Source organism: Eubalaena glacialis, chromosome 10 (genome assembly GCF_028564815.1).
Source record: "Eubalaena glacialis isolate mEubGla1 chromosome 10, mEubGla1.1.hap2.+ XY, whole genome shotgun sequence".
Taxonomy (NCBI): domain Eukaryota; kingdom Metazoa; phylum Chordata; class Mammalia; order Artiodactyla; family Balaenidae; genus Eubalaena; species Eubalaena glacialis.
In genome coordinates this window covers 107,817,486-107,845,350 of record NC_083725.1, presented here as the reverse complement: position 1 = coordinate 107,845,350, position 27,865 = coordinate 107,817,486, and the positions used below count along the sequence as shown (strand labels likewise).

Sequence of the window (27,865 nt, the reverse complement as noted above, 5' to 3'; positions counted from 1 at the left end):
AGCTGTTTTGGAAAAAAGGGTCCCTGATTCTCCTTTCCAAGGAACAGGAGAGGAGAGTCTGAGAGAAGCAGAGGTAGAGAGATGTATGCAGACTTGGTAGAGCTCACCTACCATGTGACTGCCATGACTATTAAAATTTTATCCCTAGACACATTCCCAAGGCTTCCAACCTGCAAGTTGAACACAGGACTCAGAGAATGAGACTTGGCAGTTTGGTTTTTGCCATGGTTGTTTTCTTTTTCTTTCTTTCTTTTTTTTTAAAGAAGAGAAGGGGGTTTTTTAAAATATAAATTTATTTATTTATTTTTGGCTGCGTTGGGTCTTTGTTGCTGTGCGCGGGCTTTCTCTAGTTGCAACGAGTGGGGGCCACTCTTTGTTGTGGTGCATGGGCTTCTCATTGCGCTGGCTTCTCTTTGTTGTGGAGCACGGGCTCTAGGGCATGCGGGCTTCAGTAGTTGTGGCACGCGGGCTCAGTAGTTGTGGCTCACAGGCTCTAGAACACAGGCTCAGTAGTTGTGGTGCACGGGTTTAGTTGCTCCGCGGCATGTGGGATCTTCCTGGCCCAGGGCTCGAACCCATGTCCGCTGCATTGGTAGGCGGATTCTTAGCCGCTGTGCCACCAGGGAAGCCCGCCATGGTTGTTTTCTGATGGTTGGCCAGGATCACTGGATTCAAGTTTCTTTTCTCTCTCATTTTGTCTCTCGTCAGAATAGTCCTCATTTACTCTTTTGCTCTGAGGCTCCAGAAGAAGAGCTCTGTGGTTGTGTGATAGAAAATGAACTGCTATGACTAACAGTATGCTTATGGGCAGCTGCTCTTTCCACCGTTTCCTAGAACATGAATTAGAGTCTTGGGCTCTCTCTCTCTCTCTCTCTTTTTTAATTAATAGACTTTTTTTTAGAGCAGTCTTAGGTTTACAGAAAAATTAAGTTGAAGGTACAGACAGTTTCCATATACCTTCCTCCCTTCCCACACACCCATAGCCTCCCCTACCATCAACATCCTGCCTCAGAGTGATACATTTGTTATAATCCATGAACCAACCTTGAAACATCATTATCACCCAAAGTCCATAGTTTACATTAGGGTTCACTGTTAGTGTTGTAAGTTCTGTGGGTTTTGCCAAAAATATGGTGACGTGATCCACCATTATAGTACCATACAAAATAGTTTCACTGCGACAAAAAAAGTCTCCTTGTGCTCCACCTGTACATTCCTCTTTCCCCCCAAACTCCTGGCAACCACAGATCTTTACTGTGTCCACAGTTTTGGCTTTTCCAGAATGACATATAGTTTAGAATCATACAACATATAGCTTTTTGCTTCTTTCACTTAATAATATACACTTAAATTTCTTCCATGTTTTTTCATGGCTTGATAGCTCATTTCTTTTTAGAACTGAATAATATTCCATTGTATGGATGTACCACAGTTTACTTATCCATTCTCCTATTAAAGGACATCTTGGTTGCTTTTAAGTTTTGGCAGTTACAAATAAAGTTGCTATGAACATCTCTGTGTAGGTTTTGTGTGGACAGAACGCTTTCAACTCATATGTGTAAATACCAAGGAGCATGATTGCTGGATCATATGGTAAGAGTATGTTTAGTTTTGCAAGAAACTGCCAAACTGTCTTCCAAAGTGGCTGTACCATTTTGCATTCCCACCAGCAAGGAATGGGAGTTCCTGTTGTTTCACATCCTGTTCCGCATTTGGTGTTATCAGTGTTTTGGATTTCAGCCATTCTGACAAGCGTGTAGTGGTTTCTTTTTGTTGTTTTAATTTGCAGTTCCCTGATGAGGAATGATGTTGAGCATCTTTTCGTATGCTTATGTGCCATCTGTATATCTTCTTTGGTGAGGTGTCTGTTTAGATCCTTTGCCCATTTTTTAATTGGGTTTTTTGTTATTGTTGAGTTTTAAGAGTTCTTTGTATATTTTGGATACCAGTCCTTTATCAGTTAAGTGTTTTGCAAAGATTTTCTCCCAGTCTGTTGTCTCTTCATTCTCTTTAACAATGTCTTTCACAGAGCAAAAGTTTTTAATTTTAATGAAGTAAAATTTGTCAATTTTTTCTTTTCATGGATTGTACTTTTGGTGTTGTATCTTAAAAGTCTTTGCCAAGCCCAAGGTCACCTAGATTATCTCTTATATTATCTCCTAGGAGTTAGAGTTTTGTGTTTTACATCTAGGTCTATCCAATTTGAGTTAATTTTTTGAAAAGTGTAAGGTTTGTGTCTGGGTTTATTTTATAGTTTTGTGTATGGATATCCAGTTGTTTCAGTACTGTTTTTGAAGAGATTCAATTCTCTATTGAATTGCCTTTGCTCCTTTGTCAAAGATCAGTTTACTATATTTGTGTGGGTTTATTTCTGGTCTCTTTTTTCTGTTCCATTGGTCTAGACATAGATCTAGAATAGACATATTCTTTCACCAGTGCCACACTATCTTTTTTTTTTTTTAAATATTCCCTCTTCCTCACAGCTGCAGCAAAGCAGAGGTTCTTTTTTTTTTTTTAATTAATTAATTTATTTATTTTTGGCTGTGTTGGGTCTTCGTTTCTGTGCGAGGGCTTTCTCTAGTTGTGGCAAGCGGGGGCCACTCTTCATCGCGGTGTGCGGGCCTCTCAGTATCGCGGCCTCTCTTGTTGCGGAGCACAGGCTCCAGACGCGCAGGCTCAGTAGTTGTGGCTCACGGGCCTAGTTGCTCCGCGGCATGTGGGATCTTCCCAGACCGGGGCTCGAACCCGTGTCCCCTGCATTAGCAGGCAGATTCTCAACCACTGCGCCACCAGGGAAGCCCACACTATCTTGATGACTGTAGCTTTATAGTAAGTCTTGATGTCAGGTAGTGTCCTCCAAATTTGTTCTTTCTTTGCATATTGTGTTGGCTATTCTGGATCTTTTGCCTTTCCAGATAAACTGTAGAATCAGTTTTTTGATATTCACAAAGTAATGTTCTAGGATTTTAACTGAGATTGCATTGAATCTATAGATCCAGTTGGGAAGAATTGACATCTTAACAGTACTAAATATTCCTATCCATGAACATGGAATATCTCTCCAATATTTTTTCAGATCTTTTGTGATTTGTTTCATCAGATAGATCTTGTACATGTTTTGTTAGATTTATACTTAAGGTTTTCATTTTTTTGGTGCTAATATAAATGATATTGTATTTTTAACTTCAAATTCCAATTCCATTTATTCATTTATTCATTGCTGGCACATAGGAAAGCAGTTGACTTCTATCTTGCAACTTAATATAATCACTTAATAGTTCCAGGAGGTTTTGTTTTTTGCTTGTTTGTTGTTTTATTCTTTGGGATTTTCTACATAAACAATTATGTTGTCTGTGAACAAAGAAAGTTTTATTTCTTCTTCTCCAATCTATATACCTCTTATTTACTTTTCTTGTCTTATTGCATTAAGTAGGCTTCCAGTACAGTGTTGAAGAGGAGTGGTGAGAGGAGACATCCTTGCTTGTTCCCAGTCTTAGGGGGAAAGCATATACAGTTAACCCTTGAACAATGTGGGGGGAAAGGGACTCTGACCCCCGCACAGCTGAAAATCCATGTATAACTTTACAGTCAGCCCTCCATATCTGCTGTTCCGCACCCTTGGATTCAACCAACTGCAGATCATGTAGTACTGTATACGTATTTATTGAAATAATCTGCATGTTAGTGGACCCACATCATTCAAACGCATATATTTTTCAAGGGTCAACTGTCGTTTCTCACCTTTAAATGTAGCTATGGGTTTTTTGTAGACATTGTTTATCAACTTGAGAAGTTCCCCACTCTTCCAGTTTGATGATAGTTTTTATCAAAAATGGGTTTTAGATTTTGTCAGGTGCCTTTTCTGTATCTATTGATATGATCATATGATTTTTCTTCTTTATCCTGTTGATGTGATGGATCATATTATTAACTGATTTTGAAATGTTTAACCAGCCTTGCCTACTGGAATAAATCCCCATTTGGTCATAGTGTGTAACTTTTTTTTATACATTATTATATTCGATTTGCCAACATTTTGTTGAGCATTTTTACTTCTGTGTTCATAAAAGATATTAGAATGTAGTTTTCCTTTCTTCAATGTTTTTGTCCGGTTTTGGTATTAGGGTAGTGCTGGCCTCAGAAGCAGTCCCACTTCTGTTTTCTGGAAGAGATTATGGAGATTTGGTGTAATTTCTTCCTTAGGTATTTGGTAGAATTTACCAATGAACCCACCTGGACCTGGCACTTTCTGTCTTAAGAGGTTTTTAATGATTGATTCAGTGTAATAGATATAGGCCTATTCAGATCATCTGTTTCTTCTTGTGTCAATTTTGGTAGTCTGTGTCTTTCAAGGAATTGGTCCATTTCACCTAGCTTATCAAACTTGTGGGCGTTGAGTTGTTCATAATAGTCCTTTACTATCCTTTTAGTGTCCATGGGATCAGTAGTGATAGCTTGTCTTTCATTTCTGGTATTAATAATTTGTATCTTCCCTCTTTTTTTCTTTGTTAGCCTGGCTAAAGGTTTATTGATTTTATTGGTCTTTTCAAAGAACCAGCTTTTGGTTTCATTGATTTTTTTTTTCTATATTGATTTCCTGTTTTCAGTCTCACTGATTTCTGCTCTAATTTTGATTATTTCTTTTCTTCTGCTTACTTTGGATTTAATTTGCTCTTCTTTTTCTTGTTTCCTAAAGTGGAAGTTTAAATTATTGATTTTAGATCTTTCTTCTTTTCTAGTATGTGCATTCAAAGCAGTAACGTTCCCTCTAAGCGCTGCTTTCGCTACATCCCACAAATTTTAATTAGTTGTATTTTCATTTAGTTAAAAATATTTTAAAATTTCTCTTGTGATGTCTTCTTTGAGCCATGTGTTACTTAAAGTGTGTTGCTTAATCTCCAAGTATTTAGGGATTTTCCAGTTATCTTTCTGTTACTGATTTCTAGTTTAATTTCCTTGTGTTCTGACAGCATACTTCGTATGATTTCAGTTCTTTTAAATTTGTTACAGTGTGTTGTGTGGACCAGAATGTGGTCTGTCTTGGCCTAAGCTGTTTTTCAAGGAGAACATTACTAAGGAGTCTGGGTCCTACGCATTTGCTCTTAATTCTGAAATGAAGTGTTTCTCTTCCTTGGTCCTGGCACATTATTTGGGCCAGTCTCTTACGAAAGAACCTCTGTCTATGAGCTGTTGATTCCAGAGCTATACCTATAGAGGAAAAACATACAGAGATTGGAGTAAATGATTAAAATAATTTTAATGGTGGTCATTTATTAGACACTGTTTGCCATCACTTTACATTTATTATTTCAGTAAGTTTTCCAAATAGCCCTGTAAGTTGAAAGGATTTTTATTATCTTTTTACAGATAAGGAAACTGAGGTTCAGAGAGATTGATTTACACAGAGTCATACTAATATAGGTACTAGCAGGAAGAGTCAAAATCGGGTCCATCTGATTCTGAAGCCCGTATTCTCAGAAACAATGTTAAAAACAGACAAATGAGATCCCAGTTCAAGCCAAACTCTAATCCATGGCAGAAATGGAAAACTGGAAGTTTGCTAAAGGAATATTTGTGTAATGCTGTGCCTTTTATTGGTTTCTCTCCAAAATCAGTATCGCTAACAGTTTTGGTGCCTTTAGCAGCGAGCATTCCAGTAGTAGTGCTTCCTAAGAGCACCTATCTTGGAGTTAAGATGTAGGCTGTATTTATCTAACTTGGAGTTTCCCAACCAGGAATGATTTTGATCCCCAGGGAACATTTGGCAATGTCTGGATACATTTTTGGTGGTCACAACTGGGTAACTACTGGCATCTAGTGGGAAGAGGCCAGGGGTACTGCTAAACATCCTACAATGCACAAGACCCACCCCACCCCCTAAACAAAGACTTATCTGACCCAAAATATCAGTAGTGGAGGTTGAGAAACCCTGAGTCTAGCTTGTTCCATTCTGTTATTACTGAGAAAACCTTGAGCCCTCAGAAATCCCTCAGCATTCTGTCAGGATTTGGTTTCCAAGGCTAAGTGCCTCCTGTGTAAATACTTTGTAGCTCAGTCCATTAATTCATTCTGGCACATTTCCTATACCTTGAGCTTAGTAGCCAGAGGCCTGTTAAATGGTTGGGTTTTTTTTTTAAAAGGGTGATACTTTTTCTTCCTGATGTTTCTGAGAGACAGGCTCAGTTGGCCTGCAGCTCTTGCAGAAGAGAACCTGGTGACAATACTCTAATCTGTTGCTGGCATCTTTAGCTCCCTAATCTATGTTTACGCGGCACTGAAAATCAACTCTCCCTGCTGCCAGGCCCCATTCCTCCTCAACACTCTGGCACCACTGGCAGAGAATACCTCCCCAGTCTCTTCCACACAGTACAACCATACATGATTATTTTATTGCACAGCTGTTTTCCAGAAGACGTTTCCTGAGGCATGGATATACAGGATGCTTCTGGAGCTGTGGGTTGGAGTCTCAGTCATTTCTGTTCCAGTTGCAGATACATCCACAGCGCTCTTAAAGCATCTGGTGTTTTCCTTAACTGTTTTCCTGTTTGTAGCTCTCGTCCTCTTCCCCAGATTTTAAGCTCCTACAATACGGGGTTTGTTTCTTCAATTTTTTTCCTATCCTGTCTTAGGAACTAGCATTTCTTTCATCATATACTAAGAAAATCAACTTGCCTTCTTCCATTTTGGGTTATATACTTTTCTATTAAAAGTTGGAGGAAATTATAAGGAACTAAAATCATTTGAGAGAGACTAGTGGTCAGAGGTTGATATCAACCATCTAGATATAGATAAGCAAGCCAGAGGAACAATTCATAAACTCAATGGAATTGAGCCTGGGTCCAAATAAAACTGAATAATTCTTTCCTGAGTAGTGGACCTTGGAATTTAAAAAGTTATTTTCATTATCAAGGAGGCCTAGAAAAATCAAGAAAGTTCCTATTAAGGAAGTCCTATAGGGGAACTTCCCTGGTGGCGCAGTGGTTAAGAATCCGCCTGCCTATACAGGAGACATGGGTTCGATCCCTGGTCCGGGAAGATCCCACATGCCGCAGAGCAACTAAGCCTGTGTGCCACAACTGCTGAGCCTGTGCTCTTGAGCCCGTGAGCCACAACTACTGAGCCCGCGTGCTGCAACTACTGAAGTCCACGCACCTAGAGCCCATCCTCTGCAACAAGAGAAGCCACCACAATGAGAAGCCCGCGCACCGCAACGAAGAGTAGCCCCCGCTCGCCGCAACTAGAGAAAGCCCTCGCGCAGCAACCAAAACCCAACTCAGCCAAAAATAAATAAATAAATAAATTAATTAATTAATTATTTTACAAAAAGAAAGTCCTATAGGTAACTTACCCTCCTCATGACCCAGAGGTTCAGCAAAATTTCCCAAGTCAGATATCATTACTACAGAATTTTCTGTAAAGTTTAAGCAAAGGCATATATTTACCTCATTTAAGTGATATGCCACAGGGCCCTCAATAGGGATTTTCTTTTTTTTTTTTTTTTTTTATTTGGCTGCATTGGGTCTTCGTTGCTGTGCACAGGCTTTCTCTAGTTGCGGCGAGCAGGGCTACTCTTCGTTGCAGTGTGTGGGCTTCTCATTGCGGTGGCTTCTCTTGTTGTGGAGCACGAGCTCTAGGCACGTGGGCTTCAGTAGTTGTGGCACGTGGGCTCAGTAGTTGTGGCTCACGGGCTCTAGAGCACAGGCTCAGTGGTTGTGGTGCACGGGCTTAGTTGCTCCGCGGCATGTGGGATCTTCCCGGGCCAGGGCTCGAACCCGTGTCCCTTGCAATGGCAGGCGGATTCTTAACTACTGCAGCACCAGGGAGGCCCCCTCAATACGCATTTGAGGTCAGTGGGCTCATTGACAGAACCCTCAAATGCTGTCTTTCTTAGGCCTTCAGAGAGAACATGACCATTTTGAACAATGTCTTTGAATCTGCAAGATTATAAAGAATGTATTGTTTGGATGGTATTGGTTTATCTAGAACAGTATTTCTCAACCTTTATTTTATCATTACCCTCCTAAGGAGCCTTTTTAGACATTTTTTTCCCTAATCACCCCCCTCCCATGAAATTTTAATATCACAGATAATGCTGTGTATTTGTTCATATACTGCAGTACTTTGGCAGGGACTGGGGATTGTACTATCTAAGATTTTCCCCCCACCATGAACAGTTTTCACCCCCATGGGGGCAGTCCTGCCCATGTTGACGATATGTTAATCTAGAAGTATCATCATCTTGGGACCCAATTGTTGGTATCTTTCTTAACAAATTGAAACAGGGACAAGGACTCTATCAGTAAACTAATGTTAAAAAAGAGTCTTCTCATGCAATGGCCTGAAGCAACTGGGGAAGAGTGAGAAGACTACTTTTCTCATATTTCATAGCTTGTATGGAGGACATTTTCCCTCTGAACAATCTCTTGACCATATGAGGAAAGAACAGGGAAACACCAGGAGTAGCAGAGCAATAAATGCAGTGCTCTAAAAGGAGGGGGGAAAAAAAAAAGACAAGACCCTCTTGCAGTGACATGCAGAGGAGGAAAATGGTGATACTGAAGAATCTGGGTATAGAACTGTCCATTGTTCCAAGGCTAGTCAGCTCTAACAAGTTCAGTTTCTCAAAATCAGAGTTGATTTGCAGCAGAGAATACCATTTAGGTTGTGTAGCATATAAGAATGTTCTATTCTCCCAAGAGGGTTTGGCTCTGTCTGATCAGAAAGGTGGGTGTGTATGAAATGCACCTCGGAAGGAGGAGGAGGAAGAGATGACATGTTCATGTAAAATGAAATACAACTGCAAATTAAAGTGTCACCCTGTTTTAAAAAAATCCATTTTTTATTTAATTGGTTACCAAGGAAAAAAATGTCATACAGAAGTATATGTCTCAAGGAAAGTTAAACTGTGAGATGTTACAAGTGAATCTGTATTCAAGGAAGTTCTCCTGGGGTGGGGCGGGGCAGGGGTTATAAAATATTGCCTTAGTAAAAATATTCTGAGGCGGAAAAGCTAGGCTCATAAATTTCTATTGTGTTACATGCCAGAGGTCCAGAAGAGATGAACAAATATTACCTCATTTGTTCTTTGCTGTCTCTCTCTATCCGATCAGCTGAATGCTGGCTGCCTCTTCCCTGGGGGAAGCCTCCTTTTGAGATGTTTTATTAGGAGGAAGGTCATATACAAAGGAGATGCTTTCTCCCAAAGGGTGCTGCTTACCCAAAGACATCCAGGGACTGAATGCTTTTCTGTGTTAATGGTGTCCTCCCATTTTTCATGTTTCTTTCCCAGCATTTTTATGAACACCCGTTTGTCTCTTTAGATTGTGAGCCTACCAGATAGGATATATACAGTACGTGCCACATTGTTGGCACTCAGTAAATGTTACGTAATAATGGGAAGGGGGGCTGATTTATATTATATTACATTATACTATACTATCTATATTATATTATATTGTATTATACTATATTTACATGTAGAATTGTTCTTGAGAAACATGTCTGGTTTCTCTTTGAGATAGAGACTTGACATACAGGACTTGTCAGCTTTCTTCAGCCTTAGTTGTAATTCTTCCTTTTCTCCCTCTTCTACTAATCCTAGCTTTGTCTCATGTTTGCAGTGGAAACATATAGATAAACACTATAATGTGCTCTCTTTGTCTTCTCCCCCACCAGGGGCAGTGATTGGTGATGGACAGTCTGCCGTGGCCAGTAACATTGCCAATACTACCTACCGGCTCCAGTGGTGGGACTTCACTAAGTTTGACCTCCCAGAAATCAGTAATGGTAAGCCAAGGTAGAACTGGGGATACTGGTGGAAGGTCTGTCTCTTACTGGTGAGCCAGAGCTCAGAAACCCACATAGCACTGGATTTTTCATCACCTCGTTGAGCAGCTGACTGCCGTGTGCCATTTCTGCAGCTCTTCTCCAACTCTCGTTAAGCAATTCAACAAACATGTATTGAGCACCCACCCTGAGCAGCGAACAATGCTTTGGTACAGTGATCAGAACAGTGCTAAGGTGGACACCAAAATGAAGATGTCTGCCCCAGGAGTTTACCGACTAGTAGTTCATTGTCCCAAGCCTAGAAGTTTGGGTGGAACTGAGAGGAAGAGAAGGAGAAGGGAGTGTAGGAACTGAGAGCCAGACCCTTGAGGAAAGACTACAGTGATGATAAACTCATTTATTAATCTAGATCTGAATGGTGCAAAGGGAGTGGCCTGATTGATGTGTGATTTACAAACATGTCTGTCTGACAGTCCGTTTTCCCAGCTTCTACGAGTCCTCAATCCCATGTCCCAGTTGTTCGATTGAAATCACATCATTGTTTTAAAAATTAATTAATTAATTTATTTATTGGCTGTGTTGGGTCTTCCGTTGCTGTGTGCGGGCCCTCTCCAGTTGAAGCGAGTGGGGGCCACTCCTCGCCACAGTGCGAGGGCTTCTCACTGCAGTGGCCTCCCCTGCCACGGAGCACAGGGTCCAGGCGCGCAGGCTTCAGCAGTCGTGGCACACGGGCTTCAGTAGTTGTGGCTCGTGTGCTCCAGAGCGCAGACTCAGCAGTTGTGGCGCACGGGCTTGGTTGCTCCGCAGCATGTGGGATCTTCCCGGACCAGGGCCTGAACCCATGGCCCCTGCATTGGCAGGCGGATTCTCAACCACTGCACCACCAGGGAAGCCCAATCACAGCATTTTAGACATCTCATTTCACTTTCTATCTGATGACGGACTCTCACACACCCCTGAGAAGTGGTGGTTCAGCCTCTGCTTGAACACTTCAGATAGGTCACACTGTCTGATGAGTTGGCCCTAGTCCATCACTGCTAAATTCCTGTTCAAATGTTTTTTCTTATACCCAGCCACCATTTCCCTTGCTGTCACTTCCTCCCATTGGTCCTAGTTTTACCTCTGAATCTCCATAGAATAAGTCTAATGATGTCTCTTCTAAGTGACAGTTCTCCAGCTATTTGAAGATAAACTGCCATTTCCCTTTAAATCATTCTTTTTGGGCCAAAGTTCCTGAGATTCCTTTTACGATCAGGTTTTCAAATCCTAGACAGTTCTGCTAATTTCCCCTTTAAGCTTTGAGGTGGCAGAACAACGTAGAACACTCCAGATGAGAGCTGTCCAAAACAGAGTACAGTGGTGGTTTGGACAGTGTTAGTTCAGCCTAAGATTTCAACAGCTTTTTCTGAAGCCACTATTGAGTTTGCAGTCACTTAAAATTCCTTGATGGGACTTCCCTGGTTGTGCAGTGGTTAAGAATCCGTCTGCCGATGCAGGAGACACGGGTTCGATCCCTGGTCTGGAAAGATCCCACATGCCGTGAAGCAACTAAGCCTGTGCGCTACAACTACTGAGCCTGCACTCTTGAGCCTACAAGCCACAACTACTGAGCCCATGTGCTGCAACTAATGAAGCCTACGTGCCTAGAGCCCATGCTCTGCAACAAGGGAAGCCACCGCAGTGAGAAGCCCGCTCACCGGAATGAAAAGTAGCCCCTGCTCACCGCAACCAGAGAAAGCCCATGCACAGCAACGAGGACCCAATGAAGCCAAACATAAATAAATAAATAAATAAATAAAGTATTTATTTATTTAAAAAATACTTGATAATTGTTAATAAACCAAGACTTTACCATCCTATACTTACTTGCGCAGTTCGAATGTTTTAAAAACCAAAGGTTTGTATTTGTTTCTATTAAGTTTTATCTTAATAGTGTCAACTGCTATTCTTAGTTCCTGCCTCTCAACATTTTTTTGAACTTTGATTCAGCCTTTTTTTTCCCAACCTTACATCATCTTCTAATTTATAAACATACTTTCTCTGTCTTTTTTTTTTTTTTAACACTAAGTACTTTAATTATTATTATTATTTTTTGGCTGCATAGGGTCTTAGTTGCAGCATGAGGGATCTTTTCTTTTGGCGGGAGTGCTTAGTTGCCCCGAGGCATGTAAGATCTTAGTTCCCCTGCATTGGAAGGTGGATTCTTAATCACTGGACCACCAGGGAAGTCACTCTGTCTTACTTCGTTTTTCTGGTTTATAAAAAAATATTTATTTATTTACTTATTTGGTGGCGCTGGGTCTTAGTTGCGGCAGGTGGGCTCCTTAGTTGTGGCATGAGAACTCTTAGTTGCGGAATGCATGTGGGATCTAGTTCCCTGACCGGGGATCGAACCCAGGCCCCCTGCATTGGGAGTGCAGACTGTTGTGGGTTTTTTTAAATAAATTTATTTATTTATTTATTTTTGGCTGCGTTGGGTCTTTGTTGCTGCGCGAGGGCTTTCTCGAGTTGCGGTGAGCAGGGGCTAATCTTCGTTGCGGTGCGTGGGCTTCTCATTGCGGTGGCTTCTCTTGTTGCCAAGCACGGGCTCTAGGTGCGCGGGCTCAGTAGTTGTGGCTCACAGGCTCTAGAGCGCAGGCTCAGTAGTTGTGGCACACGGGCTTAGCTGCTCCGCGGCATGTGGGATCTTCCTGGACCAGGGCTCGAACCCGTGTCCCCTGCATTGGCAGGTGGATTCTTAACCATTGCGCCACCAGGGAAGTCCTGGGAGCGCAGACTCTTAACCAACTGTGCCACCAGGGAAGTCCCCCCTTTGTCTTACTTTGGATTGCTAGCAAAACTGGTGCATCAGTCAGGACTTTGCACCAGGCATTGTGGTATGTTCCTGTGGGCTTGCTCTGTGTCAATTTTGGTTCACGAATTTGCACCTAGGCTTGGTTGTTCACATGTGAAGCCCATATTTTTCTATCTTGTCTATAGGGTATTGTAAGAGTTGGTCAGATACCTTAAAATAATCAAGATAGCCCCTGTCTGTGGCATTTCCCAGTATGCCAATCTTGGTATCCTTATCAGACCATGAAAATGAGGTCAATTTTTCATGTCCTGATCTTAGTGAAACCTCAGTAGCAATCATTTTTTCCTAAGTACTTTTAAGCCGCATGTTCAATAATCTATTCTTTACTAGAAATCAAATGCAATCTACCTTTTCCCTTATTAAATACTGTTTGTTTGTTTATAGATTTCTGGCCCAGATGTTTGCCATAATTTTCCCTAGGTACTTTGTTTCGTTAGTTTATTTGCTTTGTTTCTTTTATTATAATCTGAAATACATTTACCAAAGATTTTTAAAATATAAAAGGATATACAGTGAAAAGTTTCCCAACCCTGCTCCCAGCTACCCACCACTCCACCCCATAGGCAACCACAATTAGCAGTGTCTTGCATATCTCTTCAAAGATATTGTATGTATATACAAGTACATGCAAATGTATGTTTTTCCACCTCTATTTAACCTAAATGGTAGCATGTTATACATACTTTTCTTTCTGTACCTTGCTTTCTTTACTTCATGTCTTGGTGATCTTTCCGTATCAGTATATAAAGCGTTTACTCAATTCTTTTTTAATGGCTGCCTAGTATCCCACTGTCCTTTCTTTTTTTAATTTTTAAAAAAAATATATAAATATATATTTATTTATTTTTGGCTGTGTTGGGTCTTCGTTGCTGCGCGTGGGCTTTCTCTAGTTGTGGCGAGCAGGGACTACTCTTCGTTGCGGTGCGCGGGCTTCTCATTGCAGTGGCTTCTCTTGTTGCGGAGCACGGGCTCTAGGCGTGCGGGCTTCAGTAGTTGTGGCACACAGGCTCAGTAGTTGTAGCTCGCGGGCTCTAGAGCACAGGCTCAGTAGTTGTGGCGCACGGGCTTAGTTGCTCCGTGGCATGTGGGATCTTCCTGGACCAGGCAGGCAGATTCTTAACCACTTTGCCACCAGGGAAGTCCCCCACTGTCCATTTTTTAACCAGTTATTTTTTAACCAGTGTTCTGCTGAGGAATTTTTTTTTTTTTTTTTTTTGTCTGCGCCGGTCTTAGTTGTGGCACGTGGGATGTTCGTTGTTGCATGAAGGATCTTTAGTTGCAGCATGCGGGATCTAGTTCCCTAACCAGGGATTGAACCCAGGCCACCTGCGTTGGGAGTGCAGAGTCTTAACCCCTGGAACACCAGGGAAGCCCCTCTGCTGAGGAACTTTTAAGTTGTTTCCAGTCTTTTGCTATACAAACCATGCCACAGTTTGTCATTTTGCACATGTGCAAGTATATCATAGGATAAATTCCTAGAAATGGAATTGTAGGGAGGAAGAATATGTAGATTCGTGATTTTGGTAGATACTGCTAAATCACCCTCTGTAGAGATTATACCAATTTATACACTCGCTTGTGGTTCATGAGAGTGCATGTTTCCCTAATCTCTTGCTTGTAGAATGTGCTATCATATTTTGGGGTATTTACAAATCTGATGGTAAAAAATACTATGTAGGTGGGACTTCCCTGGCGGTCCAGTGGTTAGGCCTCCGCACTTCCACTGTTGGGGGTGAGGGTTCAGTCCCTGGTCGGGAAACTAGGATCCTGCAAGCTGCGTGGTGTGGCCAAAAAAAAGAAAAAAAAATAGTATGTAGGTATTCTAAATTTGTATTTCTTATATTATAAACCAGGTTGTGTGGCTCTTCATACATTTAGCCACATGTGTTGCCTTTTCTTGGCTTGTCTCTGTGCTTTATTTTTTTTTTATTGTGTTGTTGGTCTTTTCCTTACCAGTTCTACAGGAGCTCTTTATAAATCAGAAAATTAACTCATAATAGGAGTTTCCTGGTTGTCATTTGTCTTTTGACTCTGCCGAAGGTTATTTTTGTCATAGAACTTATTTTAAGTAGTCAGAATTATCCAACTTTCCTTTTATGGTTCCTAGATTTTGTGGCAGCATCAAGATCAGTTAGTACTTTTATATTTTAGTTTTTTCCTTTAAATCTTTGATTCATCAGAAGTTTAACCTAGTCCTAAATAAGCAGAGTATGATCCAACTTTTCCCCCACGTGCTACTCATTTGTCACAACCAATTTATAAAATGATCTATTTGTCCCCATTGATTTGGGATGTCACTTTCATCCTATTAATTTCCTGTTGAGTATTTAGATGCATTTCTTCTGTCTCTTCTGTCCCAGGGATCTGTCTGATTATTCATGTAACAGTACCACATTGGTTTAAGTTTGAGGCTCTGTTTTAGAATCTGGTAGGACTAGTCTCCTCTTGTTATTTTTTTAATCCAACATTTCTTGCCTGCTTGAACATTTTGGTTTTCTGTATGGACTTTAAAACTACCTCGCTTCTTCCCTTCACCCCCCTGAAAAAATCCTGTTTTTTTTTAGTGTAATTAATGTGATCGCATTAAACATATAAAGTAACTTAAGGAGACTCAATATTTTTGTGGTATCTTCTTATGTAAGAACATGGTATGATTTTTCAGTTTCTCCAAGTCTCTCTTGTGGTCTTAGGAATGTTTTAAAGTTTTCTTCATGTAATTTTATACATTTTTAAAGTTTATTGTTACAAGCTTTAAAAAAAATTTCAATTTTACTGAATTTGTTTACTAATTATAGTTGTTATTCAGTTAAATCTCATGGGTTTTCTAAGTACGTTATCTGTAAATAGTATTAATTTTACCTCCTCTGTTCCAAGTTGTACACCTGTGATTTCTTCCTCTTGTCTAAGTGCATTGGCTGCTACCATCAGAACAATGTTAAATAATAGCAGGCATCCTCATATCATTCCTCATTTCAGTAGAAAAACTTCTAGCTTTTTCCCAGTAAGCATATTGCTGACTTTTGGGTTGAACCAGAACTAGTTTATTGTTTTAAGGAAGTCATTATTCTTATTTTATTGTGAGTTTTTATCAAGAATAGATACTCGGAATTCCCTGGTGGTTCAGTGGTTAGGACTCCCCCGCCCCTGCAAAAAAAATAGATGTTAAATTTAGTCATGCCTTATCAGCGTCTGTGAAGATGATCATATTTTTTTTCTCTCCTTTGACCTAATAATGAGATCATTATGTTTTTTTAAACAAGTATCTGTAGATTTAATTGACCTTAAATTAATCTTTAAATCCCAATAATACCAATAAACTGCCCTTGATTATTATTTTTTTTAATTTATCTATTTTTGGCTGCGTTGGGTCTTCATTGCTGCACAGGCTTTCTCTAGTTGTGACAAGCAGGGTCTACTCTTCGTTGTGGTGTGCGGGCTTCTCATCGCGGTGGCTTCTCTTGTTGCGGAGCACGGGCTCTAGGCATGCGGGCTTCAGTAGTTGTGGCTCGCAGGCTCTAGAGCTCAGGCTCAGTAGTTGCAGCGCATGGGTTTAGTTGCTCCATGACATGTGGGATCTTCCCGGACCAGGGCTCAAACCCGTGTCCCCTGCATTGGGAGGCGGGTTCTTAACCACCGCACCACCAGGGAAGCCCCGAGATCATTATGTTGATAGATTCTGTAATATTGAACCCAACCTTACATCCCTTGAATAAACCCCACCTGGTTCATGGTATATGCTTTAGCATTAAATTCTTTCCATGTAGCTTGCTAATAATTTACTTAAGAGTTTTTTCCTTGAAATTTGTGAGATGGATCTATCCTATTCTTTTTCATAAAATCTATGAGTTTTGGTATCAATGTTATGCTTGTGTTGCAAATATAATTTGAAAGTTTTTCTTTTTGTCTGGAACAGCTTAAATAGTATTGGAATTACTTGTACTTTTTATACTTTAAAGGTCTGAGCCTGATGCTTTTTTCTTCCCTTTTTTTCACAAGCATAGGGAGAGGTAGTTCTTTGATAACGTTTTCTTTGTCAACTGTCCTATGATGGTTAAGCAAATGAACTCTTGAGCTACACTGTCCAGGTTCAAATCTTGCTCAGCCACCTTCTAGCAGTGTGACCTTGGTTACTTAATCTCTCTACACCTTAGTTTCCTTGTCTATAAAATGAGGGTTATAATAGTGCCAACCTCATAGGATTGTTAGAAGAATTAAATTAGTTAACATTGATACATGTCAGGCACTCTGAACGGCATCTGGCACTTTCTGTAGTAAATGGTCAGTAAATGTTAGCTCTTTTTATCATGTCTTTTTCTTGGAAATTGTACCGTGATTCTTTGAGAGTATGGCTATAATTCTAAAGTCACCCCTGCCCCTGTTTTCAGTACTCTGAGAGGTGTATTTTCCATCTCTGGAAAGTGATGTTCATGTAAAAAAGATAGTTCTCTCTTAACCTGTTGCTTCATCTGTAATTGGCTTCTGATCCTTCTGAAGCATGTTGTTTCTCCCCAGTTGGAGACAATTTTCTTTGATAGAAAAACCAAATATTCAGAAGAATACAGGCATTGGATATGCTGGTAGCAGAGCTGAGACGGTCTTTTTGGTTGTCCTTAACATTCTTTGTACAAGCCTCCACTTGTTCTGACTACAACTTCCTGTCATTCACCTTCTGTGTTCCTTCTTACTTCCTTTGATCATGGCTGTTGTAAAAACCTGAGCTGATCAAAAAGCATCATGTGCAACCAGATTGACTCATTTAGTTTGGCTCACCTTTCTCCCTCATTTAAGTCCTGTGCGATGTTAGAATTCTGCTTTTTAAAAGTGCCCTATTTTTCTCAGAGTTTTGGTCTTGGGAAATACTTGGCATTCTAGGAGTTTAGGGCGTATATGTCTGATGGTGGCCAGTGTTCCTTGCCATGGTATTACCCTCTAGAATGACAGTCACTTTCACCTGAGGCTCCTGTAGTTAACTGCTTTTCCTGGTTGGTCTGAATAAAGTCTAGTTACAGTTCTGAATCTGGTAGATTCAGCTGTCAGCAGAGTTCAGTTGGGAATCTGTTTGTAGGATTCGTTTCTGAACCTTGCATACTTCCCAGAGGAGGGAAGTGTTTGGCTTTGGCACAGCTCATGCCTGGGAGCCACTGGCCCTCAGTTTTACTCACGTGTTCAGCAGCCACTGTGTTGTCAAGAGGTCATCTGACTTATCTGAATTGAATTTAACTCTTTTCTAGAATTAGGCTAAAGAGTGTTACCACCTGTTTCTCTTAGTTGAGATACAGGATTAATGAATTACTATCTGTAAAGCGTTTAGAAATTTGTGAATAAGGCCTCATATAACAGATAATTTTGAAACCGCTCTCATGGGAAAAAGCTCATTAGATTCAGTGTAGTTTTTAAGAGTGAACTCTTGTGGGAGAATAGCATTAGTCACCAGGGTGCCCTGACAGAACGGACCTTAAGAAACCCAGGGGCTGAGTGGTGTGGGGCACACACACATCCACAGAGGATGTAGTGATTGGTGCCGTTGGGAATGCTTATATAGTGTCATCTGGAGCTCTGTGCAGGAGGTCCTATTCTGAAATCTGAGGGCTCAGAGATAGTCAAAAGGAAATTTTCCTGCTGATTTAAACCCCTTTGGGTTTTCCAAATCTGTATCTAATGCATTTGTAAAAGTACTGCAACTGCTAATCGCTCCCGTGGCCTCATCTGGCCAGCCAGCAACAGGCTACAAATCGATCTTTGTACAAGGTGTTTGTTTATCATTTATGGAGCTGATAGAAAGGCAGAGCCCTCTGCTCCTCCAGGCATCAGTACTTCTTACCCCTCCCATTCCCTGCTAGGGCATTTTAACTTGGAAATCATTTATAATTAGGAGGAGATTACATTGCACAGTCTGGAACATGGCTTCCTGCTGTCTTCTGCATCGTTTTTGCTCCTCCTGGAGCTGCCCCCTGAAGCTCTTAAGCAGTTTTGATTTGAAAAATCCTTTCTTTCCTAGACTTTATTTCCATTCTCAGCTGCCCAGCTAAGTGCTCCATCATCATTCCCCACATGTGTTTTGCCTTTAAGTGCAGGGCAGTTTGCTGGAGCTCCAGCTCAGGGGTCAAGGACTGTTTGGTGAGACAGCAGTTTTCAAGTGTGGTCCCAGACCAGCAACATCAGACGCCTGGGAACTTGCTAGAAATGCAAATTCTCAGGCCTCACCCCAGTGTTCTGTGTTTTGATAAGCCCTCCAGGTGATTATGTTGCATGCTGAAACTTGAGAACCACTGTGGTAAGGCAAGGCAGGGAGCAGAACAAAGATTTCTAGTGGTGTGTGGGTTGCCACTGTCTTAAACTGTATTTCACTTCACCTTTTTCTCTACCTGCTTACATCATTATTGAGTCCAAAAAGGATGAGCTCTCCTTGTCATTAGTGCATTATTTTGCTATGGCCTGAAAAAACAAATAACAGAGATCCAGGAAATCTCTCCCTTTGTAAATTAGCTCATCAAAATTTCAGCCTTATGAGAAGAAGCTGCACGAACGAATTGAAGCAGTGACCACTCACCACTGTAACTGAACATTTCCATTTCCATTCCATGTTCCATCTGAACATTTCCATTTCCATTGCTTGTTGTATATTAATTTCCATGAAATTAATATACAACAAGCAATAAATGTAAATTGCTAATTGGAGCTTTGAAATATTAATGAAACTGTAAACACAGCACCCAGTGCTCAATGAAGCTACCAAATCACTCTGTGCCTACTACATCCCCTTCATTATGGTAGAAGTAAAACCCTAGATCCCTAGCTGTACAAGTTCTGAAAGGGAACATGCTGCTGGAGAAGCTCCGTTTTAATTTTCAGCATTCTCTTTTCACTTGTTATTTGCATATCTCTCTCTGAGCTCACTGCAGGAACTGGGAGCAGTTGCGAAATTGGGTGGAGTTGAGGGGAGGGGACGAAATTTGGGAGATGGCCATTGACTTGGAATCATCATAATACAGTACAAACACAAACACCATGGCTTGAATTTGAGGCTGACAAAATGCTTTTTGTCTATATGCCCAGTTTTTCGTGGGCTTAGAGCCAAGCCTCCCAAAAGAAGGAAAACCTTACTTGTACTTTCCCCCCAACCCGCAGACCCCTCTTAGTAATTAATCTGGTAGTATCTAGTTCAGTGCTTTTTTAATGTTGGTGGCGAGTTTTGAGGGTCATTGTAGGCTTCTATATGTTTGACTGAATTGCTGGTTAACACATATAAGCTAGATGTCTGTAACAGCAAGATAGAAAAGCCGACTTTCATAAAATACTCACCATGCATTTTTGGGACATTGTAGATAAAATGGAAACCATACAAAGCTGTCTTAAAGCCCACAGAGTCCCATTTCCTTTTCTGTTTATTTTCATGTCCTACTTAATATTTGTCATTGCTTTCTTTCTCTCTCTGCCTTTGATGGTTGCAGTCTGAATTGTCAGTTTCTTTTTACCTTTCTGAGGATTGTGCGAACATCAAGGTTAGAAAACCAAGATGGACTCACTCTTTTTTTAAAAAATAAATTTATTTTATTTTTGGCTGCGTTGGGTCTTCATTGCTGCGCGCGGGCTTTCTCTAGTTGTGGCGAGCCGGGGCTACTCTTCGTTGCGGTAGGCGGGCTTCTCATTGCATTAGCTTCTCTTGTTGCAGAGCATGGGCTCTAGGCACGCGGGCTTCAGTAGTTATGACACGTGCAGACTCAGTAGTCGTGGCTCGCGGGCTGTAGAGTGCAGGCTCAGTAGTTGTGGCTCAGGGGCTTAGTTGCTCCGCGGCATGTGGGATCTTCCTAGACCAGGGCTCGAACCCGTGTCCCCTGCATTGGCAGGCAGATTCTTAACCACTGCGCCACCAGGGAAGTCCCTGGACTCACTGTTGAAGCTCCCCCAGTTGCTTTGGTTCTGTATCCCCAACTGTAATCATGTGTCAATCCAGGGAAGGGGGAGGAGATTATCTTTTTGGCAACAGGCATGGGACCCTGAGTAAGGAGCAGACAGTCTCAGTGCTAACTAGATAAATCTAGCCATACAGGCTCGAGCAGATGGTGGGTTGGAAGTTGAGCAGTACAAAGCCCTAATGGTGATAGCAATGAGTATTTGGATGTCATTTTCTTATTAGTTAGCAAACAGGACCATCCTTGTGGTCCCTCCTCAGCTTTATGTGTAATGGTGCTGTAGGTGTCCGCCCCCAGGAGTTGGCACAATAGCCTAATCAATGTGTTCTGATGTCTTTTTTGATCTACTCTGTCATCTCTGTGGCTTCATTAACAGCACACACAGGGAAAGGGGGATGAATATAGAGTTTTAGAAATCACTCCGAATCCCTGATCCCATAAGTCTCAAGTTCCCCCTGGAAAGCAGCTCTTTGTTTTGTTTTCCTTAAGGTAATTTCCTGGGGAAACTTGCCCTTGACCTTCCAGGTCAGGCCATTTGGCTTCCTGGAGTAGATCACCTGGAATCTGGTGAGGGCAGTTGAGCTTGCCTTTTTGTTTGTTTTAACCATAATGCCTCTGACAGTGGACATCTGAAGTGATCTCCTTCAAATAAGAGAAAATGAATTAGTCTCTTTGCATGTAAGTAGATCTAAATGAGACAGAGCCCAGAGGAGCTTGGTCCCTTTGGATGTGTTGTGCTGTTCTGCTTATGCCCATGGTGTGGGCCATCTGATTCCAGGCTCACATCAAGGGTAGGCCACTTCCTCCGGGCAGGGATTTGCACAATGGGCCTCAGAGAGGGATTCAAATGAAAACTGAAACAAAGCATGCAGGCACAGCCCCAGAGCTAGCTAACATCTCATTAGTCCTGTCATGTGGAACGATTCTCCCCACCGACAGGCATTCCTCGACCCCACCCGTTGCCTCGTGCTGAGCCTGCCTGCTGCCTGGCTGACTGTGCTTAATTCTCAGTAACTGCTACGTGCAGACTGGGGCTGCCCATGGTCATTGGCTTATGGTACGGGTGAGGGATAGAGCGTAGTGAGAAATGAAAATAGTTCCAGCCATCCAGCCAGGGCTAGGCTTTGTTTCTCTTTATCCTCTCTTGTGGAATTAGGGATTAGCATTAGCTAGGAGCCTCCAGAAGACTGAAGTCTCTAAACGCTCCAGTTTTCTTAAACGAGAAAATAAGACAAAAACTGGTGAAATGATTTCCTTCTCCAAGGTCACATAGAGGTGGGGAGTAGGATTCTCACCCCCAAGGAAGTTTTACCTGGATCACCTTTTTCTTGGAATCAGTGGGTTTACATTTTCATTCATCTCAGTTTTGATCTTTTGGACAATAACAGCTGTTGAGTGGCTCTCCGGGAACAATTGTTAATAACTTTTTCCCTAGCTCATCTCTCAAATGATGTTTCCTAAGTGTGAGCTAAGACTCAGCAGGTGGTTGTGGTTGTGTTGACTCTCTGTAGTTTCCTATTAAAGTGGTAGAAGAGACATATCTTTTCTGTGTCTTGTGTTGCTTGTTCCATGACATTTTAGTTTGATAAGGCAGCCTTTAGTATTTCTAGAGAGGGTTCAGGTTCAGGCCCTTAGAGAGGCCCCCAGATTTCTTGACCCAGAATTTTTTATACCATCAACTCCAAACTTTCTTACCCTCTTTTCTTTCTTTGTCTGATGCAGCCTCCATGAATGTGCTGGTGCAGAACTGCAAGATCTACAATGATGCCAGCTGTGACATTTCTGCAGATGGCCAGCTCCTGGCGGCTTTCATCCCTAGCAGCCAAAGGGGCTTTCCTGATGAAGGCATCCTGGCAGTGTACTCTCTGGCCCCCCATAACCTGGGCGAAATGCTCTACACCAAGCGATTTGGTAAGGGATAGGAAGCCCAACCTAGTGACAAAGGGATGCTGGTACCTTGGCCTGGGCATTCCTAAGTGAGGTACAGCTTAGGTGGGAGTAATGGTCACATACTGCCCCTGCTTCACTGGGGCACGTGTCAGAGGAAGATTGCTTTGTCCTGGCTGGTAGCATTGCAGAAGAATCTCAGAATAAGAGTCCTCCCTACCACGGTGGCATCACCGGCATACTCCTGTTGTTATGGGCAGGAATAAGGGGGAGCTTCGTTCTTGGTCATGGCTTGGGGAAGTGGGCACACTCACACACTGCAAGGCCGTTTGGCATTGTGTATTAAAAGCCCCCAAAATGTATGTTCTCTTTGATCCGGTAATTTCACTTCTAAGGAAATAATCAGAAAACTATACAAGATTTATATAGAAGGATGTTCACAGCAGTGTTATTTATCATAGAGAAAAATGTCAAATTTTGAAGAGTTGCTTAAAGAAATAATGGTGCATTAATAAGGCAGAATACCATTTGGCCTTTAAAATGCTCTTATAGAAGACTATTTAATGGTGAAAAATGTTCGTAATGGATGAAGCGGGAAAAGTAGATTTCAAAATAGTATTTACAATATAACAATTTTTTAAATGTGATTCTATGATAATACTGGTTAGCATTTATTAAGTACTTTTTATGTGTCAAACACTGTACTCAGTACTTTACATGCCTTCTCATTGTACTCTTCACTACAATCCTATGAGATTAACCCCAGGATGACCAAACAAAGATGAAGATTAGAGAGAAAGAGAAAAGACTAAGAGGGAAAATTATTTCCTTGTAATAGCAAGAACTCTGGGAGATGTCTCTCTGTTTTTCTGGCCCTCAGGTCCCAATGCCATTTCAGTGAGCCTATCCCCGATGGGTCGATATGTAATGGTGGGCTTGGCCTCACGAAGGATCCTGCTGCACCCCTCCACGGAGCACATGGTGGCCCAGGTCTTCAGGCTGCAACAGGCTCATGGTGGCGAGACCTCCATGAGGGTGAGTGCATTGCTTGTGGCTTCGCTGTATGGCGGCTCTCCTAGGCCTGGCTGGCAGGGTAATGCAGGACAAGGTTGTGGTCTCCCAGCCAGGACCAGAGATGTCATGCCCATAAGGAGCTAGGAAAGACTCCAGTCCAGACTAGTAATGACCAGCAGGCCGCAGTTTTGGAAGCTCTGGACTATTAAAAGGCAGGGGCTTTCTCATACCCTAAATCATGAGCTGGGTCCCCAGAGGCCTGAAAGGATCTTTGCATAAAGACCAAACTGAATACTTCCTTACCTCAACATGAAACCTTTAGTCTGGAGATACACAGAGAACCCAATGAAATATTTATGCTTCTTTTTTAAAAAAATTTTTCAGGACGCAAGCTATAAAAAGAGATAGATAGTATACTATGAAATGTTCTTTTCCTGAGGTTGTAATCACGATGGAGGATAAGGACTTTGGGCAGCTGCTATGCTCTTAACTGTCCCGTCCATTTCACTAGCAGAGAAATGTTCTATTTAGGACCCTTTCTTGTCTGAAGCCGTCCTTGCTTGTATTGCCATAAAAGCCTTCTGGGCATCCTGGGGTTAGTGGCCTCCTGGACTCAACCAGTCTAGTTTCTGACTGAGATTATTCCCTCATCCCATGGGGGCTCATTTGGCCAGGGTTTTGTCAAGGGGAGTTGAGCATTTGAACACTTCTCTAATTAGATGGTGTTTAAGCTCTGTCTCAATCTAAGAACCTGTGAATTCCCTTAGCACTTTATGCTGTGCCATTTATAGTTTTATGCACTTGTTTATGTGTTGTTTTGTGTTTTCTTTAGCAGTGTGGTGTGTATGTTTAATCCACCCAGTTAGGTTCAGTGTAAGCTCCTTAGGGGCATATCTGCCGGGGTCCCTCATTTAGTGCCACACATGTAGATGCTTGTTGAATTCAGCCTGGAATATGAAGCATTTGTTTTAAAGAAAAAACCCTAAAGATAGGACCCATTATATACAAAGCAATAGAAAGTGGGTGGCCAGGTGTGGTGTCTCCAGCCTCTTCTCCCTCCTGTCTCCTACAAGGACCCTCTATCCAACTCTACTGAGCCACTTTCCAAGCCCCCTGAATTAGTAAGGCTCTCTCTTGCCAGGGTGCCTTTACCTGGAGTGCCCTTTTCTCCCTGAAACCCAACTGCCTGCAAGCTCTTCCCCTTCTATGGAACCTTCCTAAACAGAATTGATCACTCCCTCCTGTGCCACCCCTGTATCTAATACACTCTTTGTGTTAACACTCATCACACCAAACTGCAGTTATTTATTTCCACATCATTCTCCTCTCTTGGCCCATGAGCTCCTTGAGAGTAGGACCATGTCTGTTTCATCTTTATGAACTCCAAATACCTAATAAGAAACCTCTCATTTAGGAGAAGCTGAATAAATGAAAGAGAATCTCAAGAAAAGCATCCTTATTGTTTCTAGGTGGTAACTAGCAGAACCATTGATGGGTGACATCATGTCCTACCATGCCTCTGAAAGGGTAGAAACAAGGCATTCTCTGCTCTTGACATCACAATCACAGGAAAGTTCTGATTCTTGAATCCATGTGACTAGAAATATTTGACATTGAGTGATTGGGAGAGGACTTTGCGGGAAGTTCATCGATCCTGTTTTCTTACCTAGATAAATGAGGATGGAAGGTGAATTTTAGTTTAAATATTCTTATCTTAAGCAGATTTGGATGGTAAAAGTATCTGGTGTCTGCTTTTCACCACCTAGAATCTTGGCCCTTGCTGTTCTTCTAACCCTTCCTACCTAATTGTGGAATAATGGTTTCTAATCATTAAGAGACAGGATCTGATTTCAGGAACATTAATGGACATCTCCAGCCTCTTCTGGAAGCGAGGGCTCCTGCCCAACTTTTGGGCACAGCCTGCCAGTCCTCCATCCTAGCAAGGTTCCTCTTTTCTATAAGTAGCCAGAAACATCTGGCTAAAGGCAAACAGCTCCAGGACGGGAGCCAAGATGCTGTCACATATGGTGCTGGCAGCTCAGGGAATGCAGTTGGAGAAGTCTGCTGTGGAGATGTAGGGGCTCAAGGCACCTAGCCAGCTGCTGCATGCCTCACGACATGAGCTACTTCTCAGCACTCCCAGCAGGGGTTTTTTGATTCTCAATAGACCCCGTCTGCCACTTAGTAGAGGGAGCTGAAGTAACTAGAAAGCTCTCATTTGGGAAGCATTTCTCTCACACAAGAGGCAGGATCCGGGCTTCTCAACAAGGTTTTGCTCACCCTGTGTCCACCCAGTCTGACTTTAAACCCCCGTGCTACAGAAAGGTTTCTGGTTTTCCAGGTCTTGGTTGCCCCTTACGTCCAAAGGCACCAAAGCACTCAGCACATGTCCCTGAATTCAGTCACTGGTGGAAGGGAAGACACCAGCTTTTTTGGATAGCTGTGCTGTACCACCGTTTAAGGCAAGAAGTGCATTTTTGTCTGAGAACAGGGAGCGAGGGTTTTATGGGACAGTAGAGCATCTCCCTCTTTGCACAGGTAAGTATAGGTGGCTGTCTCCATCTGTAATGTCAAGCTCTGTCCTTGAAGGAATTTGTGGGTACTGGGCCTGTCCTAGAGCTTTTCTACCCAGAATCCCCCTTCTCTGTGGTGTTACCTCTTGGAATTCACTGTGGTAACATTCAGAGAGGTGAAATTGTTGGGCCAGCAGGCGTTCCCAGGAGAACATCCTCCAGAGCATCGACTTATTTTAATTCCCACTAAGTGACCATCTCTCCCCAAGAGATGATCTCTTATACAATCCCATATGAAAAATCTTGTAAAAATGAATTGCTAATTGCTCTTCGCCTTGGCATGCTTATTCTAAGCAGTTCTTCAGACCTCTGGATCAGTGCTTCTCAAACTGTGCTTCTTGGACAACCTGCATTAGAATGCATGGGATCCTTGTTAAAATACAGACTCCACTTCAGACCAAACTCAGGATAAGAATTGGGCAGGAAGGGGACCGGGTATTTGTATTTGTAATACAAGCTTTCCAGATGATTCTGATATGCACTTGAGTTTGAGAACTGCTGTTCTTAATGACTGCTTTCTTCATTTTAGGTTTCTGCCCTCAGCCTCTTCAGCAAGGCAAAGATACAGTCTCAGGTTTACTTCTTATCGTGGTTTTACGTGTGATGCTTTTTGATCCTTTGCTAATTTTGTTGCAGGCACAGTGGTGTTTGTGTTCTATCTCCTATAAAACTCTTAGCTTTTTGGCTGTCCGTGCTTCACCTCCCATTTTTCTCAGCTGTTGTTGCTTTACAGGGTTCTTCCTTGAATATCTCTATGTGCTGAATTCTTTTCTTCCCCATGTTGAGTTTAATGATTATCCTTGTTTCTAGGACCTAGGGTCCTCGGATATTTCCCTTCTCTGTTTACTAAGGCTAGGCTTCGTCTTCCCAATTTTAGTATCATTGGCAAATCAGGAAAAATAAGACTAGGCACATATTTTATCTCCCCCTTCCCTCTGTCGATTCGAGGCTCTTCCAGGCTGAATATGCTACTATCTCTGCCTCAGGGTCTTATGTGCCATCTGACTCCCTCACACTTGAGCCAGTAGGACTTTTTGTTAATTTCTGTTTGGTTTTTAAGTTAGGCATTTAGAGATTGCTGAGCTGAAGTTTTGCTGAATTCTCAAAACACTGAACTGCCTGAGTTCTCTCTCTGCTTTCATTTTCTAATTGGAACAAGGCACAATATTGTAGCAGAAAACTGCAATTAATTTTCTAAAATTATGGCAACTTGCACAATGTAATAACTTTGGTTGTAACCAAGTGAAAGCATAATAACAAAAATATAAAATTACTAATGAAACCAGAAATAGTCATATAGCAAACTGTGCCTCCAGTTTGTAATAAGTGCTGTTTTACCTAGGAATGGGGGCAAACGTCAGCGGTCAAGGTGTGGGTGTAGGTAGGGAGGCAGTGCTGGGGCAGTTTGGGCAGAAGTGATGGACAAGGGACTTGGGTGGGAGAAGAAGCCCTAGGACAGAAAGCAGTTTAGCTCTCCTTTCTCCATGAGACAGCATTGTGCTCTTTAAGGCCAAGCCTCAAACATCAATACTTACGGGTCAATTTTATTGAAAGCTTTTTCTTTGTGGCTATGCGGTGAAACTGTATTCAAGGGTTGAGCAACTATTACCCAGACAGATTGTTAGTTTGGAGGGGGTGTTGGAAAGAAAGCCTGCCCCTCCCTCCCTCCACCCCTCTCTCTCCCCCTCTTCTCCCCCCTCTTCCTCTCTTCTCTCCCGCCTCCCCCAACCCCTTCTTGACCCTGAGAGCTCTGCTCTTCAGTAGTGAACAGTCCCCTTGTATACCTTCTCCTTCTAGAGCTCCAGCTCTAAAGATATGCATCCCCCTCATTCTCAACA

General features: G+C 42.1%; 1 protein-coding gene across 14 annotated transcripts in view; it reads left to right on the top strand.

Moving 5' to 3' along the window:
• The window catches only part of AMBRA1 (autophagy and beclin 1 regulator 1), a 178,689-nt gene that overhangs the window by 125,894 nt on the left and 24,930 nt on the right, over positions 1-27,865 (top strand). For all 14 annotated transcript variants that reach the window (XM_061201683.1, XM_061201676.1, XM_061201684.1 and 11 more), the window contains 3 exons: positions 9,676-9,786; positions 22,276-22,464; positions 23,321-23,475. In XM_061201683.1, coding sequence (XP_061057666.1) covers positions 9,676-9,786; positions 22,276-22,464; positions 23,321-23,475 — 455 coding nt within the window. The remainder of the gene's footprint in view (positions 1-9,675; positions 9,787-22,275; positions 22,465-23,320; positions 23,476-27,865) is intronic.